This window comes from Lolium perenne, chromosome 2, assembly GCF_019359855.2.
Source record: "Lolium perenne isolate Kyuss_39 chromosome 2, Kyuss_2.0, whole genome shotgun sequence".
Lineage (NCBI taxonomy): Eukaryota > Viridiplantae > Streptophyta > Magnoliopsida > Poales > Poaceae > Lolium > Lolium perenne.
The window spans coordinates 58,215,344-58,231,842 of record NC_067245.2 but is presented as its reverse complement, the minus strand read 5'-3'; the positions used below and the strand labels follow the sequence as shown (position 1 = coordinate 58,231,842).

The window sequence follows — 16,499 nt, the reverse complement described above, 5'->3', positions numbered from 1 at the left end:
AATGCCGAAACCCTAACCCTCAGACCACCACCTCTCGCCGTCGTTTGGAGCCTCCCCGGACCTCGTCGTGACCACCATCAGCACCGCCATGGTCGACATGGTCACGGTGCGGGAGGAATCGAGCCGAAACCCCTCAGAGCATCCTCACCGAGCTCATCTCTCCGAAGATCGGCGCCATGAAATCCGGCGAACCAGACCACCGCAAGCCACGCCGTCAAGCCCTGCGTGCTCCTGGTGAGCCACTGATCCTCCTAGCATGCATAGCTCGCTCGATTGCATCCCGTAGCATGCCCTGCATCGTAGGCCCGTGAGCTCTGCCGCTCGGTCTCGCCGCCGGCCAAGCTCCGGCGACCATTTGGTGGCGGCGCCACCACCAGTAGGTTCGTCTCGTCGCCCTCGTTCGACTGAGCACACACACGCCCTCGCGGGAACCCGGGAACGCCGGCGACCATCGGCGACTGGCCGTCGGCCAGCCATTTTCCTGCCACATCGACGCCACGGTGGCGCCTGACGTGGACCACTGGCCCACTAGCCAGTGGCTGTGGGTACATTAGCCAGGTCCACCGATTCGGGCTTCGTTCTACGGCGCTTTCGGCTCGAACCCATAAATCCGCCGGAAAAATTTAATTCCGACGGCATTTGCGGGGTTATGTTAGAGATGCTCTTAGTCCGGAGCGAGGCGTGGAAAGGTCGACATGCCACCAACCCAGCCTGGCCGTGTATGAAACTCCCATGGACTACTTAGCACAGGCTTGTTTCAAACGCGCGCACAGAATTATTCAACTCTAAAGTCCAAATGCTACCACGAACCTACCAACGCGTGTTCTACAGAGTACTTGACTCACTACAGGAAAACGATTAGGTGCCGACGGCAAGAAGCTACGCCGACGGCCATTTATCGGGGCCGTCGGCACATAGCCTGGAACCATCCACCCCCTGAAGAAACCGTCGGCTTAGCTAGACCGTCGGCGTAGCTACAGAGGTGCCGACGGCCACCGTCGGCGTAACAAAACCGTCGACGTAGCTCCAGATGTGCCGACGGCCACCGTCGGTTCCAAATGGCCGTCGGCACAGCTACTGAACACGTGGCCCCGGCGGCAGTTGCCCTAACGGTCGGCAGACGTCGTGAGCTGTGCCGACGGCTAGGCCGTCGGCATAGCTCACAGATATTTTCCAACTTTTCTAGTTTCCTCTTTAATTTCAACTAGGTAAATATATGTGCGTTTCCAGGCCCATCAACGAGCATGTGCGAGCTGTGCGATTAAACAGGGCCCCCAAATCTGTAGGTCCCACGAGTGACGCTCTTCGCAGACGGGTCGACCGGAGCCACTAGGCCCAACATCTGCTATCGATGTACATATGTCCTAAAACAAAGGAAAAAGTCCATTGCCAACCCTAACTCTAACCCTAACCCTAGGGGTAGATTTTCGGGGTCCCCGCCCTAGGGGTAGATTGCGGGGTCCCCGCCCTAGGGTTTCCCTAGATACAAACCACCGCTGCGTCAGAATCGGTGGAAACTCCTGCTACGGCTCATCCGGGGCCTATTTTATTCCAAACCTATGGTTTCCATGTGCATATGTCCTAAACAAAACAAAGCAAATAAAAAATCCATTGGTAAACCCTCACACGAAGAAAGATATAGGGGTAGATCTGCAGGGTCCCCGCCCTAGGGTTTCCCAAGATACAGATCACCAGAGCGTCGGAATTACTGGAAAACTTGCATTTGTCCCTAACATATGTGTACAAGTGTGATGCAAGGTTTTTCTAACCTTGCATGTACCCGGCGTTGATGATTTCGGCATACATGGGCTAGCACTTGGTAAAATCCAGGATCTGTATGTGGAAACTCCTGCTACGGCTCATCCGGGGCCTATTTTATTCCAAACCTATGGTTTCCATGTGCATATGTCCTAAACAAAGCAAAGCAAATAAAAAAATCCATTGGTAAACCCTCGCACGGAGAGAGCTATTGGGGTAGATCTGCAGGGTCCCCGCCGAATCCGCTGGAAACTGACCGGATTTGAACTGGGGCCAAACTTTCCTTCGCTCAATAAATGGAGTGAAAAAAATTTAGGTCTAGGACGCATCATTTTATGTGCTAAATGTTTTCCGTTTCGCGCGTTGGCGGACGGGTGCACCCGCGCGCCCGGTACGGCTATACCGCATGTCCCGGCGGCCCCGTTTAGCACAGTTGGCAAAGTAAACTGAGCCAGAAAGTCGAGCGGAACCGCGCGGCGTCATTTATTGTGTCCTATTAACCACTGCAAAAGACGGAATTGGGATACAACAATTATCTTGAAAAACCCTTCACGAATAGGGCTATCACGTCCAGAGTTCTATGGCTTTTAGGGGAAATGACTAGGAAACGACTCGTTTCACCACATAGTTTGTCGAAACGAGGCCATATTAGGCACGTGCGTGGGCCTTAGGATGGGAAGCAAGGCCCCGGTCGCGGATTTCCAATCCGAACCACGGACGACGGTTTTTCCATTTTCGGGGTGCCGGAAGGGCTTTTTTGTGTGAAGGAGCTACATGGTGCGCATTTTAGTATTGCGCGAGACCTCCGCGCAGTGGTAGGATAACTTCTACGCACCACCTATAACATGCCATATGCGCGCGGTAGCCATCTGGGAATCCCTCCCGCTTCCTACGGTGTCCCGCCGAATCCGGTGGAAACTGACCGGATTTGAACTGGGGCCACACTTTCCTTCGCTCAATAAATGGAGGGAAAAATGTTTTTAGGTCTAGGACGCGTCATTTCATGTGCTAAATGTTTTCCGTTTCACGCGTTGGCGGACGGGTGCACTCGCGCGCCCGCTACGACCATATCGCATCTCCCGGCGGCCCCGTTTAGCACAGTTGGCAAAGTAAACTGAGCCAGAAAGTCAAGCGGAGCCGCGTGGCGTCATTTTATGTGTCCTATTAACCACTGCAAAAGACGGAATTGGGATACGGCAATTATCTTGAAAAACCCTTCACGAATAGGGCTATCACGTCCGGAGTTCTATAGCTTTTAGGGGAAATGAGTAGGAAACGACCCGTTTCACCACATAGTTTGTCGAAACGAGGCCATATTTGGCACGTGCGTGGGCCTTAGGATGGGAAGCAAGGCCCCGGTCGCGGATTTCCAATCCGAACCACGGGCGACGGTTTTTCCATTTTCGGGGTGCCGGAAGGGCTTTTTTTTGTGAAGGAGCTACATGGTGCGCATTTGAGTATTGCGCGAGACCTCCGCGCAGCGGTAGGATAACTCCTACGCACCACCTATCACATGCCATATGCGCGCGGTAGCCATCTGGGAATCCCTCCCGCTTCCTGCGGTGTCCCGCCGAATCCGTTGGAAACTGACCGGATTTGAACTGGGGCCACACTTTCCTTCGCTCAATAAATGGAGGGAAAAATGTTTTTAGGTCTAGCACGCGTCATTTCATGTGCTAAATGTTTTCCGTTTCGCGCGTTGGCGGACGGGTGCACCCGCGCGCCCGGTACGGCCATACCGCATGTCCCGGCGGCCCCGTTTAGCACAGTTGGCAAAGTAAACTGAGACAGAAAGTCGAGCGGAGCCGCGTGGCGTCATTTTATGTGTCCTATTAACCACTGCAAAAGACGGAATTGGATACGGCAATTATCTTGAAAAACCCTTCACGAATAGGGCTATCACGTCCGGAGTTCTATGGCTTTTAGGGGAAATGACTAGGAAACGACCCGTTTCACCACATAGTTTGTCGAAACGAGGCCATATTAGGCACGTGTGTGGGCCTTAGGATGGGAAGCAAGGCCCCGGTCGCGGATTTCCAATCCGAACCACGGGCGACGGTTTTTCCATTTTCGGGGTGCCGGAAGGGCTTTTTTGTGTGAAGGAGCTACATGGTGCGCATGTTAGTATTGCGCGAGACCTCCGCGCAGCGGTAGGATAACTCCTACGCACCACCTATCACATGCCATATGAGCGCGGTAGCCATCTGGGAATCCCTCCCGCTTCCTACGGTGTCCCGCCGAATCCGCTGGAAACTGACCGGATTTGAACTGGGGCCACACTTTCCTTCGCTCAATAAATGGAGGGAAAAATGTTTTTAGGTCTAGGACGCGTCATTTCCTGTGCTAAATGTTTTCCAATCCGCGCGTTGGCGGACGGGTGCACCCGCGCGCCCGGTACGACCATACCGCATGTCCCGGCGGCCCCGTTTAGCACAGTTGGCAAAGTAAACTGAGCCAGAAAGTCAAGCGGAGCCGCGTGGCGTCATTTTATGTGTCCTATTAACCACTGCAAAAGACGGAATTGGAATACGGCAATTATCTTGAAAAACCCTTCACGAATAGGGCTATCACGTCCGGAGTTCTACGGCTTTTAGGGGAAATGAGTAGGAAACGACCCGTTTCACCACATAGTTTGTCGAAACGAGGCCATATTTGGCACGTGCGTCGGCCTTAGGATGGGAAGCAAGGCCCCGGTCGCGGATTTCCAATCCGAACCACGGGCGACGGTTTTTCCATTTTCGGGGTGCCGGAAGGGCTTTTTTTTGTGAAGGAGCTACATGGTGCGCATTTGAGTATTGCGCGAGACCTCCGCGCAGCGGTAGGATAACTCCTACGCACCACCTATCACATGCCATATGCGCGCGGTAGCCATCTGGGAATCCCTCCCGCTTCCTGCGGTGTCCCGCCGAATCCGCTGGAAACTGACCGGATTTGAACTGGGGCCACACTTTCCTTCGCTCAATAAATGGAGGGAAAAATGTTTTTAGGTCTAGCACGCGTCATTTCATGTGCTAAATGTTTTCCGTTTCGCGCGTTGGCGGACGGGTGCACCCGCGCGCCCGGTACGGCCATACCGCATGTCCCGGCGGCCCCGTTTAGCACAGTTGGCAAGGTAAACTGAGACAGAAATTCGAGCGGAGCCGCGTGGCGTCATTTTATGTGTCCTATTAACCACTGCAAAAGACGGAATTGGATACGGCAATTATCTTGAAAAACCCTTCACGAATAGGGCTATCACGTCCGGAGTTCTATGGCTTTTAGGGGAAATGACTAGGAAACGACCCGTTTCACCACATAGTTTGTCGAAACGAGGCCATATTAGGCACGTGTGTGGGCCTTAGGATGGTAAGCAAGGCCCCGGTCGCGGATTTCCAATCCGAACCACGGGCGACGGTTTTTCCATTTTCGGGGTGCCGGAAGGGCTTTTTTGTGTGAAGGAGCTACATGGTGCGCATGTTAGTATTGCGCGAGACCTCCGCGCAGCGGTAGGATAACTCCTACGCGCCACCTATCACATGCCATATGAGCGCGGTAGCCATCTGGGAATCCCTCCCGCTTCCTACGGTGTCCCGCCGAATCCGCTGGAAACTGACCGGATTTGAACTGGGGCCACACTTTCCTTCGCTCAATAAATGGAGGGAAAAATGTTTTTAGGTCTAGGACGCGTCATTTCATGTGCTAAATGTTTTCCAATCCGCGCGTTGGCGGACGGGTGCACCCGCGCGCCCGGTACGACCATACCGCATGTCCCGGCGGCCCCGTTTAGCACAGTTGGCAAAGTAAACTGAGCCAGAAAGTCAAGCGGAGCCGCGTGGCGTCATTTTATGTGTCCTATTAACCACTGCAAAAGACGGAATTGGAATACGGCAATTATCTTGAAAAACCCTTCACGAATAGGGCTATCACGTCCGGAGTTCTATGGCTTTTAGGGGAAATGAGTAGGAAACGACCCGTTTCACCACATAGTTTGTCGAAACGAGGCCATATTTGGCACGTGCGTGGGCCTTAGGATGGGAAGCAAGGCCCCGGTCACGGATTTCTAATCCGAACCACGGGCGACGGTTTTTCCATTTTCGGGGTGCCGGAAGGGCTTTTTTTTGTGAAGGAGCTACATGGTGCGCATTTGAGTATTGCGCGAGACCTCCGCGCAGCGGTAGGATAACTCCTACGCACCACCTATCACATGCCATATGCGCGCGGTAGCCATCTGGGAATCCCTCCCGCTTCCTGCGGTGTCCCGCCGAATCCGCTGGAAACTGACCGGATTTGAACTGGGGCCACACTTTCCTTCGCTCAATAAATGGAGGGAAAAATGTTTTTAGGTCTAGGACGTGTCATTTCATGTGCTAAATGTTTTCCGTTTCGCGCGTTGGCGGATGGGTGCACCCGCGCGCCCGGTACGGCCATACCGCATGTCCCGGCGGCCCCGTTTAGCACAGTTGGCAAAGTAAACTGAGCCAAAAAGTCGAGCGGAGCCGCGTGGCGTCATTTTATGTGTCCTATTAACCACTGCAAAAGACGGAATTGGGATACGGCAATTATCTTGAAAAACCCTTCACGAATAGGGCTATCACGTCCGGAGTTCTATGGCTTTTAGGGGAAATGAGTACGAAACGACCCGTTTCACCACATAGTTTGTTGAAACGAGGCCATATTTGGCACGTGCGTGGGCCTTAGGATGGGAAGCAAGGCCCCGGTCGCGGATTTCCAATCCGAACCACGGGCGACGGTTTTTCCATTTTCGGGGTGCCGGAAGGGCTTTTTTTGTGAAAGAGCTACATGGTGCGCATTTTAGTATTGCGCGAGACCTCCGCGCAGCGGTAGGATAACTCCTACGCACCACCTATCACATGCCATATGCGCGCGGTAGCCATCTGGGAATCCCTCCCACTTCCTGCGGTGTCCCACCGAATCCGCTGGAAACTGACCGGATTTGAACTGGGGCCACACTTTCCTTCGCTCAATAAATGGAGGGAAAAATGTTTTTAGGTCTAGGACGCGTCATTTCATCTGCTAAATGTTTTCCGTTTCACGCGTTGGCGGGTGCACCCGCGCGCCCGGTACGGCCATACCGCATGTCCCGGCGGCCCCGTTTAGCACAGTTGGCAAAGTAAACTGAGCCAAAAAGTCGAGCGGAGCCGCGTGGCGTCATTTTATGTGTCCTATTAACCACTGCAAAAGACGGAATTGGGATACGGCAATTATCTTGAAAAACCCTTCACGAATAGGGCTATCACGTCCGGAGTTCTATGGCTTTTAGGGAAAATGAGTAGGAAACGACCCGTTTCACCACATAGTTTGTCAAAACGAGGCCATATTTGGCACGTGCGTGGGCCTTAGGATGGGAAGCAAGGCCCCGGTCGCGGATTTCCAATCCGAACCACGGGCGACGGTTTTTCCATTTTCGGGGTGCCGTAAGGGCTTTTTTTTGTGAAGGAGCTACATGGTGCGCATTTTAGTATTGCGCGAGACCTTCGCGCAGCGGTAGGATAACACCTACGCACCACCTATCACATGTCATATACGCGCGGTAGCCATCTGGGAATCCCTCCCGCTTCCTGCGGTGTCCCGCTGAATCCGCTGGAAACTGACCGGATTTGAACTGGGGCCACACTTTCCTTCGCTCAAAACATGGAGGGAAAAATATTTTTAGGTTTAGGACGTGTCATTTCATGTGCTAAATTTTTTCCGTTTCGCGTGTTGGCGGACGGGTGCACTCGCGCGCCCGGTACAGCCATACCGCATGTCCCAGTGGCCCCGTTTAGCACAGTTGGCAAAGTAAACTGAGCCAGAAAGTCGAGCGGAGCCGCGTGGTGTCATTTTATGTGTCCTATTAACCACTACAAAAAATGGAATTAGGATACGGCAATTATCTTGAAAAACCCTTCATGAATAGGGCTATCACGTCCGGAGTTCTATGGCTTTTAGGGGAAATGAGTAGGAAACGACCCGTTTCACCACATAGTTTGTCGAAACGAGGCCATGTTTGGTACGTGCGTGGGCCTTAGGATGGGAAGCAAGGCCCCGGTCGCGGATTTCCAATCCGAACCAAAGGCGAAGGTTTTTCCATTTTCGGGGTGCCGGAAGGGCTTTTTTGTGTGAAGGAGCTACATGGTGCGCATTTTAGTATTGCGCGAGACCTCCGCGCAGCGGTAGGATAACTCCTACGCACCACCTATCACATGCCATATGCGCGCGGTAGCCATCTGGGAATCCCTCCCGCTTCCTACGGTGTCCCGCCGAATCCGCTGAAAACTGACCGGATTTGAACTGGGGCCACACTTTCCTTCGCTCAATAAATGGAGGGAAAAATGTTTTTAGGTCTAGGACGCGTCATTTCATGTGCTAAATGTTTTCCAATCCGCGCGTTGGCGGACGGGTGCACCCGCGCGCCCGGTACGACCATACCGCATGTCCCGGCGGCCCCGTTTAGCACAGTTGGCAAAGTAAACTAAGCCAAAAAGTCGAGCGGACCCGCGTGGCGTCATTTTATGCGCGCCTATGACCTAACCAAGCCCAAATGAAGACATAATGCCACCGGGGCACCGCCGCTGGGGCGTAGTCAATGGGGTAGACCGCGCGGTCAACGGATTAGGGTTTCTCTGGATGCCGCACCTCGGAGGGTGGGAATGCCCCCAAAACTTGTGTGTGTCCACATGGTGTGTACACAAGTGTGGAGGGATGTTGTTGGATCCAATAATGTACCCCTGGGTTTGTCCGGCTTCACGCACATGCGCTGACGGCACTTAGGCAGTTCCAGGACGTATAGGGGGAACTCCCCGATGGGGTGAACCGAGGTAATCTTGAGATAGTATGGATCCATATCCTTGCCACCACATGTCCCTATGACCTAACCAAGCCCAAATGAAGACATAATGCCACCGGGGCACCGCCGCTGGGGCGTAGTCAATGGGGTAGACCGCGCGGTCAACGGGTTAGGGTTTCTCTGGATGTCGCACCTCGGAGGGTGGGAATGCCCCCCCAAAACTTGTGTGTGTCCACTTGGTGTGTACACAAGTGTCGATGGATGTTGTTGGATCCAATAATGGACCCCTGGGTTTGTCCGGCTTCACGCACATGCGCTGACGGCACTTAGGCAGTTCCAGGACGTATAGGGGGAACTCCCCGATGGGGTGAACCGAGGTAATCTTGAGATAGTATGGATCCCGCGCTAAACGGGAAGCAGCAGGAAGAAGAAGAGGTTGAGCGTCCACCCCGCGCAAATCCCGCCGCCGGCGCGCTCCACGCAGAACCCCTCCGCCGGCGCGCTCCACCCAGAACCCCGCCGCCGGATCCACCCCAAGGCCCGCCGCCGTCTCCACCCCGTGGTTCGCCGCTGTTCCCCCACCTCATCGACGACCGTGCCGCCCTCCTCCGCGCTTCGTCGCCGACCTCAGCGCTCTCGCCGACGACCGCGCCGCCCTCCTCGGCGCTCCCTCGCCGATCTCGACGCCCTCGCCAACCTCGACGCTCTCGCCGACCGACCCCGAAGATATGGTGAGCTCACGCCCGTCTCGGCCCTGTTTTCCCCCTGTTCTTGCTCGCTGCAGTATTATTTTCTTCTCTGCCTCATACATGCGAGAGACAAACACCCAATACAGGGAAATGGTGCTGGTTCAGGTAGAGAAATGGCAGGGGTGGGTGTATTTTTGACGGATTTCAGCTCAGGCATATGCCGACCTTGCCAGAATGAGAGCTAGATTTTCCATGTTAAAGCTTGCAGACCGGCTGAACCTAAGGCTGCATTTTTCTGAATGTCCAATTACTGTATTTTGAGGTACTAGTAGCAGTGTCAGTAGCTAATTATCTGAACCTAAGGCAGAAATGCCGTCACCATTTTCATTTGAGGCAGAAATGTGAACTGGAGCCATTACTGCAAGGTCAAACAACATCTTTTTCATTTTCATTTGAGAGCATTGATGCGAAATCTGTACTTAATAATGTTGTGCAGAGTACTGGAGTCATGGTACTTAATAACTACATAGAAAGCTGTATCATGATACTATTGGCTGTATCATGATCGCACACACCATTGCCATCATTGGTGCCGCATTAGCAGTCAGAACGTACTGTCTCATAAGGAAAACATATTTAATCTTTTCGTTGCCTTTTTTTGTTGCAGGAGTTAGGGTAGGAGACCCAGATCCCGAAGTTGTCCCGGAGCCCCAGCTGTGCCTACGACTGTTGTTCGACTACTTTCTCTACAGCCGAGGGTGAGCTAAACTTCCATTTGCATCGCTCTAACGTCATGGCTGATAATCAGTGGATGTATAGTGGCCGTATTAGTTCGTTGGCAGTTTTGCATTGAGAGAATATTTAAGTTCATTCGAAAGAAATGTGGAAACAAAGCTAAGATTGAAGCATCTACAGCCGAGGCATATATCCTTGAGGAGGTGTCAGATGTCACAACAACGTACTATGCCGATGATGTCCCGACTCTTCATAATAAGCTCTCTCGGTACAATGTCGACGAGCCCAAGTATGAACCCAAGCTCACCCTCTTCCAAGGGCAAGGTGGCAAGGCCGGTGGCTCAAAAAATTATACCTTGACCAAGAAAGAGTGGGAGGACATCATGTTCTATGTGTTGATTAACATTAAGGAAGTAGCGGAGTCGTTCATGAGGTAAAATGGTGAACAAATTACTTTGTAACTAGTAAATCGATTTCGTACTAATACGTAGTTTCTTATTTTAGCCAATTCATGGATGAGGAGTGGCCGGAAAGGAGGTATCCTAATGCCACGGAGCTGGATAATCTTCTAAGAAAGGGTGCCCCCGGAAGGAAAAATTTAGTGGGTTGGTTCATGGAGAAAGTAATTTCTAACTTGACCTGCGTGCCTAGTTTAACATTTATAGTTTCTATTACACCGAACTAATGCACCCAACAATTTCAATTGAACTTGTAGGGTAATGATCCCAACACATTGATGCCAGATGAATTGAGATGGGTTTCTCAGGGTTTCGATCGTACCGTCAAGATGTATGAGAAGTATGATGTGAATGGGTATCGCTTCCATACGGAGTTTCATCAGAACAATCGCCCTAATGCAAAAACTATAAATACTGGGGTGTTTACCGGAGGAGTCGATAATCTTGAGTACTACGGAAGGTTGCAAAACGTGTACGAGCTTTCATTTGATCATGGGGCCCAACATCTCACTCTCGTTGTGTTCAAATGCCATTGGTTCGACCCAGTCCGTGGAATGAGAACAACCCCGTCTATTGGTTTAGTGGAAGTTAGGCCTTCAACCACCTATCAAGGAGCCGATGTCTTTGTTGTGGCTCACCAGGCTAGGCAAGTTTATTATTTGCCATACCTATGCCAGAAGGAGGAACTAAAGGGCTGGGAAGTTGTGTTCAAGGTATCGCCACATGGTAAGCTACCCATGCCAAACGAGGACGATTACAACAATATAAACCCCATCACATACGAGGGAGATTTCTATCAAGAGCAAGAGGATGGCGTGGACTTTGATATACTTATGGGTGGTCTTGAGGACCTCGAGAACAATGAACAAAATCGTGGCGAGGCAGTTGTCAATGTAAAGGACATAGATATGCTCTCCAAGTTACATCTCAACGATGACGACGTTGATGAGCCTGCACCCGTCGAGGGGCTACCTTACTACTCACACGATAGTGATAGTGATAATGATGATTCGCGGTGAGGGTCTTTTTAGTATGCTTTTATGGTTAATAATTGCTACATGCTTGTTTATTGCTACTATGCTCATTCATTTGCATCAATATTTATATTTTCCTTACTAATTGTTTACTCTTACTCAATGCAGGTGATTGAACAATGAGCAAGCAATCATCCTTCAGCTTGCTTAAGAAGTTGCGCCAAGAGAAGCCCGGAACAACTCGAAGTGGAAGAGCACATATTCCTACTCGGCGCTTTGGTGATAGTGACGATGAAGGGAGGGAGGATGGTCTACCGCCTAGAGGACGAGGCCGGAGGACCACGAGTGAGGAGGTTTCGCTTTCCCAGCGACGAGGAGGGGGCTTACCCCCTAGAGGACGAGGCCGGGGCCAAGAGCGTACACTAGGGCAGCGGACTCCGACGCCCTCCCTTAGTGATGTACCCTCCGCTACTGGCACCGAGACTTCCGAGGGGGAGGAGGGAGCGAGAGGAGCCTCCCCAGAGGATGAGGAGATAGAGGAGGACAGTGAGGTGCAGCAGGAGGAGATTGATGAGGAGGAGGAGGCGGAGGCGGAGGACGAGGAGGAGGAGGAGGAGCTCGAGCCACAGGGGAGCTCGAAGTCGATCTAGACTCGGGGAATAGCGGGTCTCCCAAAAGTACCAGCTAATGATGATGAGAAAACCCTCATTAAGCCAAATAACAAAGAGTAAGTGGTCATTTGAACAAATGATTTCATTTTGGTAATACTAATATAGCACATACTAATATTCTGACTCTTGTGCAGCAATTGGTCATTTGTTGGTACACGGGGCCGCCTTCCAAATGGTGTGCTTGGAGTCTTGCTGAAGAAGTATTGGCCGGGGCTCTACAGGTTGAAGCCGCTAGATGAAACATGCCGGGACAAGAAGCTAGCCCTTAAATGGGAGGACTATGAAGCTGCTCATGACGAGAGCTTCGGGACCTATGCGAATGCTGTGATCACCAATTTTTGGGTAAGAAATTTTCGAAAAGTACACAAGTCACCATGTTTGATGCAGAAATCACTTGTTTACATTGTATAGAAAAAGTAGTAAAAACAGTATAACTTTATTGGCAGCTTGTATCATGTCTTCCTAGAAAATTTTAAAAAATAACAAGTGAATTTGCTAATGGCAGAAAACATGTCTTTCTCCACATAGCAAATTAGACAATATAGTGTGTGATCCATTTCACCACTGCTATATGCCTGTTCACAGTTCGTAAATTGTTATTCAAGATTCAAGAAAACGCCACAACCACAAACTTGAACAGTTTCTGTTCTTCCAGGATAAACGGAAGCATTTCACAATTCACATAGCAGTGAGCACTAACGAGCAGTAACATTTAGCACTAAAGCGTGAGGAAACTAAAACACTGCATTTCCCTGAATCCAAGGTGAACACTGCCCAGTTGCAAACATGGCAGATAAATAACTCAGTAAATAAAAAAGATCCAATGGTTCATCACCACTAAGATTCAGTGGTTTAGCTCGTCACCAAAATCTCCGAGATTAGCTTCACATTGCCCCAGAAGTAGTGTGTGCAACAGATCAACAGCTAGAAACCACAACTAATACAGGAAGCACAACTGGTTTAGCATTATCACCATTTAATTCTTATCACCTTTTCCCTCTTTTGCAACATATTTCAGAACAGAAATAGTAGCTGACCACGTGCAATAGTTTGTTGAGTTTTTCATAGTTCTCCATCAACCCACCGTTTATTGCATGATTGTAGGTCTTTTATAAAGTGCCGAAGGAGGATAGTACCAAGGCGGGCCAGGTCTTGGTGAATGCCGCGAGGAAGATGGTACGCCAGCAGCGGTACGATGCGCGCATTGTGGCCATCTCGCACTTCTACGCCGAACAAGGCAAAAGGGTCCTCAAGAAAGAAATTGTTGAAAAAGGTCTTACATTGTCGAAGGAGGAGTTCATGGGCGTAAGTAAATTGTCTCTTATTCTCTGTTGGTGCTAGTTGCATTACATGTTCTTGAAATGAGATGCTTCCATTCTTTAGATTGCTCCCAAATGGGTCGATGGACGAGACGATGGATGGGCGGCGTTGGCGGACTTGTGGGTCGGGGAAGATGCGGAGTTCATGGCCCAAAGCATGAAAAATAGGGAGAATCGTGGCAAGGATGGAACGCACAATGCAGGAAACCGGTCCCATGATCGCTACAAGGCGCACCAGGTAATTCTTTCTCAGATGCGGCAAATACTGGATTCTTGTGTTCCTGTTGGCTGTGAGAAACAGGGGATCAGCCACTGACATGCTTATTTTACTGGCTGTGCGATTGCATCTTTCACAAATACCTTGTGATGCGAAATAAGAAAACACATTACTCGACTGGTCCACTGACATGCTTGCTATCATTACATAAGTGAGTTTGCATGCTTTTACTTTTAGTATTGAAATGGTTATGTCTTGTTATCACGTCTTCTCAGCATCACAAGTCTTGTGTTCCTTTTTTGCTGCAATTTTTTGTGTAGGGGGCGATGTATGATATGGCTTTGATTTCCATGCCATGTATTCCATTGTTTGACCCTGTTATGTTATATAATCAGAGAGGTGAGAAGCTTATTCTGTTACAGACTTTTAATCCATCGGTTCTGGAAATCCATCTTGTTTTGTAGTTCTTCAGTTGGAAGCATCCGACCTAGTTCTATGTTGGTTTTCTTCAGTAATTTGTTTCCTACACTGTCATACCTAACAATTACAAGTTTGAACCAGTAATTTGTTCTGAATTTCGTAGACTATCAGCTGCAACCTTGTCCTACATACACTGAAGTTTTGCACATGGCCAGTTTTGAATCCTGTATACATTTGTTTGGCGTTTCAGGAGCAAGTTCATGGGAAGCCGCTTACTAACTTAGGAGCCTGGAAGATGTCGCATAAGAAGACGAAGGTCGACAAACCTAGAGAGGAGAAATACTATGGTAAGTCTGGCACATACTTGCAAAATTACGCGACGGCGTTCAAAAAACTGCATGGGGAGGATTCTCAGCCCCTTGAGGAGGAGGTCGACGAGACGGTGGTGATCGTGTCAGGGCTCGGCAAGCGGCATGGCCGCCATCAGATTCTTGATGGGGTGATCGCGCCTACCACCACACTCACACAAGTTCGAGCTTCTAGCATGAGCAGCAGTCAGTTGATCCCACCTCGTCCACGGCCCGGTGGATCTAGGCAGGCCTTCGATGTAAGTTCTTCCTAATTTTCATCATTTTTCTAACTTTTCGTTCATGCACCGCTAGTTGGTTATATTGTTGAGATTCATTATGTCAAATTGTAGACTTCTCTGGACGAGGCATACAATAGGCTCTATGAGAGTTATGAGGAGAAGCTTGAGGAGTACGTGAAGTCGGTTGAAGCCCACGATGCGTACCAGGCCAGCCATAATGCGGTTAGTTCTTTCTCATTCTATCCAAGAGAAGTTTCACATTCATTAGTTTTAACTTTTCTCTTTGCAACGCGTGACATCTAAACCAACTTGCAGGCGGTGATGGCGTATATTACTACTGGAGTTCAGCCGACTATGGGATCTCCGCCACCACCAAAACCACCGCTACCAAGGATCCCAACGAGAGAAGAATTCCTCGCCTCGGTCGCCTCAGGAATTCCAGTAAGTCCTTTGCAAGACGACTCAATCACTAGTTCTGGTTTTGTGGTTTTGTTGCACACAGAGAGATTTATAATTGCTATCTATTGCTCTAACATATAGGGATCAGCTCAGTCCAGCACTGACTTTGGTCGTGCTTCTGCCTCGCCCTCACCCTCGCTTAGCCAGTCGCGGCCTATCACCCCGATTCATACCGGAAGTAGTCGTGGTCCTAGTGCTTCTGCTGAGCCTGCTGACTTGCCGTTTCAGGTTAGTTCCATGTGAACTTGAGCATCAAAGCTATACTCGGACAATTTGCCTTGCAAAAATTTCGAACATGAACAATTGCCAATGCTAAATGGTTCTTTTTCTTTATTATGTAGTGATGATGCTCTAGGAGGCAGACCTGTAATGTCAACCCCTTGTCATGACCACGCTGTACAAGTGCGGGAACTCGAAGTCCGTTGTTTGTGATCGTTGGACTTGTAATCTCTTGCTTGTGTCGTGTGACATGTATCATGAAGAACATATGTATCTGAAGTTGTCGTGCTTGTGTCATCATGTATACATGTGAACTCGCTGTGTTTGGCCCATTTGACATGAGGACTATATGTGCACATGCATTGGTGGCCCTTAATTATGCCTTGCACTTTACGTGAGCTTGTCTATCTATTATACGTGAGCTTTTGTTTCTGTACAGATATATAATATATATGCTCATTTGTGCCTGGAAAGAAAACTAGAAAAACCAGGAAAATAAAAAAAATAAACTAGACCATAGGTGCCGACGGCCAGGCCGTCGGCGTAGCTATGGCACTGTGCTCCCAGATTGCGACACGTGGATCTGTGCCGACGGCCGCACCGTCGGCGTAGCTACGAATGTGCTCCACACTGCTGGAGGTATGCCGACGGCCCGGCCGTCGGCATATCTCCACAGCCGTCCCATACGCTGGTGCACCCAGGTGATGCCACGTGCAACTGAGGTGCCGACGACCACCACCGTCGGCGTAGCGGTAACGTAGAAGGGTGTACCAGGTGACGCCACGTGCATCCATCGTGCCGACGGTCCGGCCGTCGGCGTATCACCGACGCCGTCAGACGGCCGTCTCCGTGGAAATACGATGCCGACGGTTGAGCTGGGCCTACGGCCGAAGAAAAACCGTCGGCATGGAGTAGACGCCGACGGTCTGAGATGCGCCGATGGCCAGATCCGCTACGCCGACCGGAGATACGCCGACGGCTTTACGCCGACGGCCACCGTCGGCACAACAGTACGCCGACGGCTTGCCCATGTACGCCGACGGCTCTTGGCCGTCGGCATATAACCGTTTTCCTGTAGTGACTGTGTATAAAGAGCTCATCCGGCGGGGCATCACCCACACAATAACAACCAACCCCCGCTAAGGATCAACAGCAGTATCTAGCTTGAATCTCATCTGCTTGCTTGCTCCTTCCGGTTCCAACGGCAATGGCAGCTGCTATGAAG

General features: G+C 50.7%; 1 protein-coding gene across 1 annotated transcript; it reads left to right on the top strand.

The window, feature by feature from the left end:
* Positions 1-13,585: 13,585 nt before the first annotated feature.
* On the top strand, positions 13,586-15,425 carry LOC127322816 (uncharacterized). The gene is made up of 7 exons (XM_071825345.1): positions 13,586-13,608; positions 13,983-13,986; positions 14,258-14,614; positions 14,708-14,818; positions 14,912-15,037; positions 15,137-15,283; positions 15,411-15,425. The coding sequence occupies exons 1-7, from the start codon at positions 13,586-13,588 to the stop codon at positions 15,423-15,425; spliced, it is 783 nt and encodes a 260-aa protein (XP_071681446.1).
* Positions 15,426-16,499: the final 1,074 nt, after the last annotated feature.

Bases quoted from the DNA above. Each gene is read 5' to 3' on its own strand.
- LOC127322816 (XM_071825345.1), top strand. From the start codon at position 13,586: ATGATCGCTACAAGGCGCACCAG. The intron at 14,615-14,707 runs GTAAGTTCTTCC...GTCAAATTGTAG, and splicing joins GATCTAGGCAGGCCTTCGAT to ACTTCTCTGGACGAGGCATA. The intron at 15,038-15,136 runs GTAAGTCCTTTG...TCTAACATATAG, and splicing joins CGGTCGCCTCAGGAATTCCA to GGATCAGCTCAGTCCAGCAC.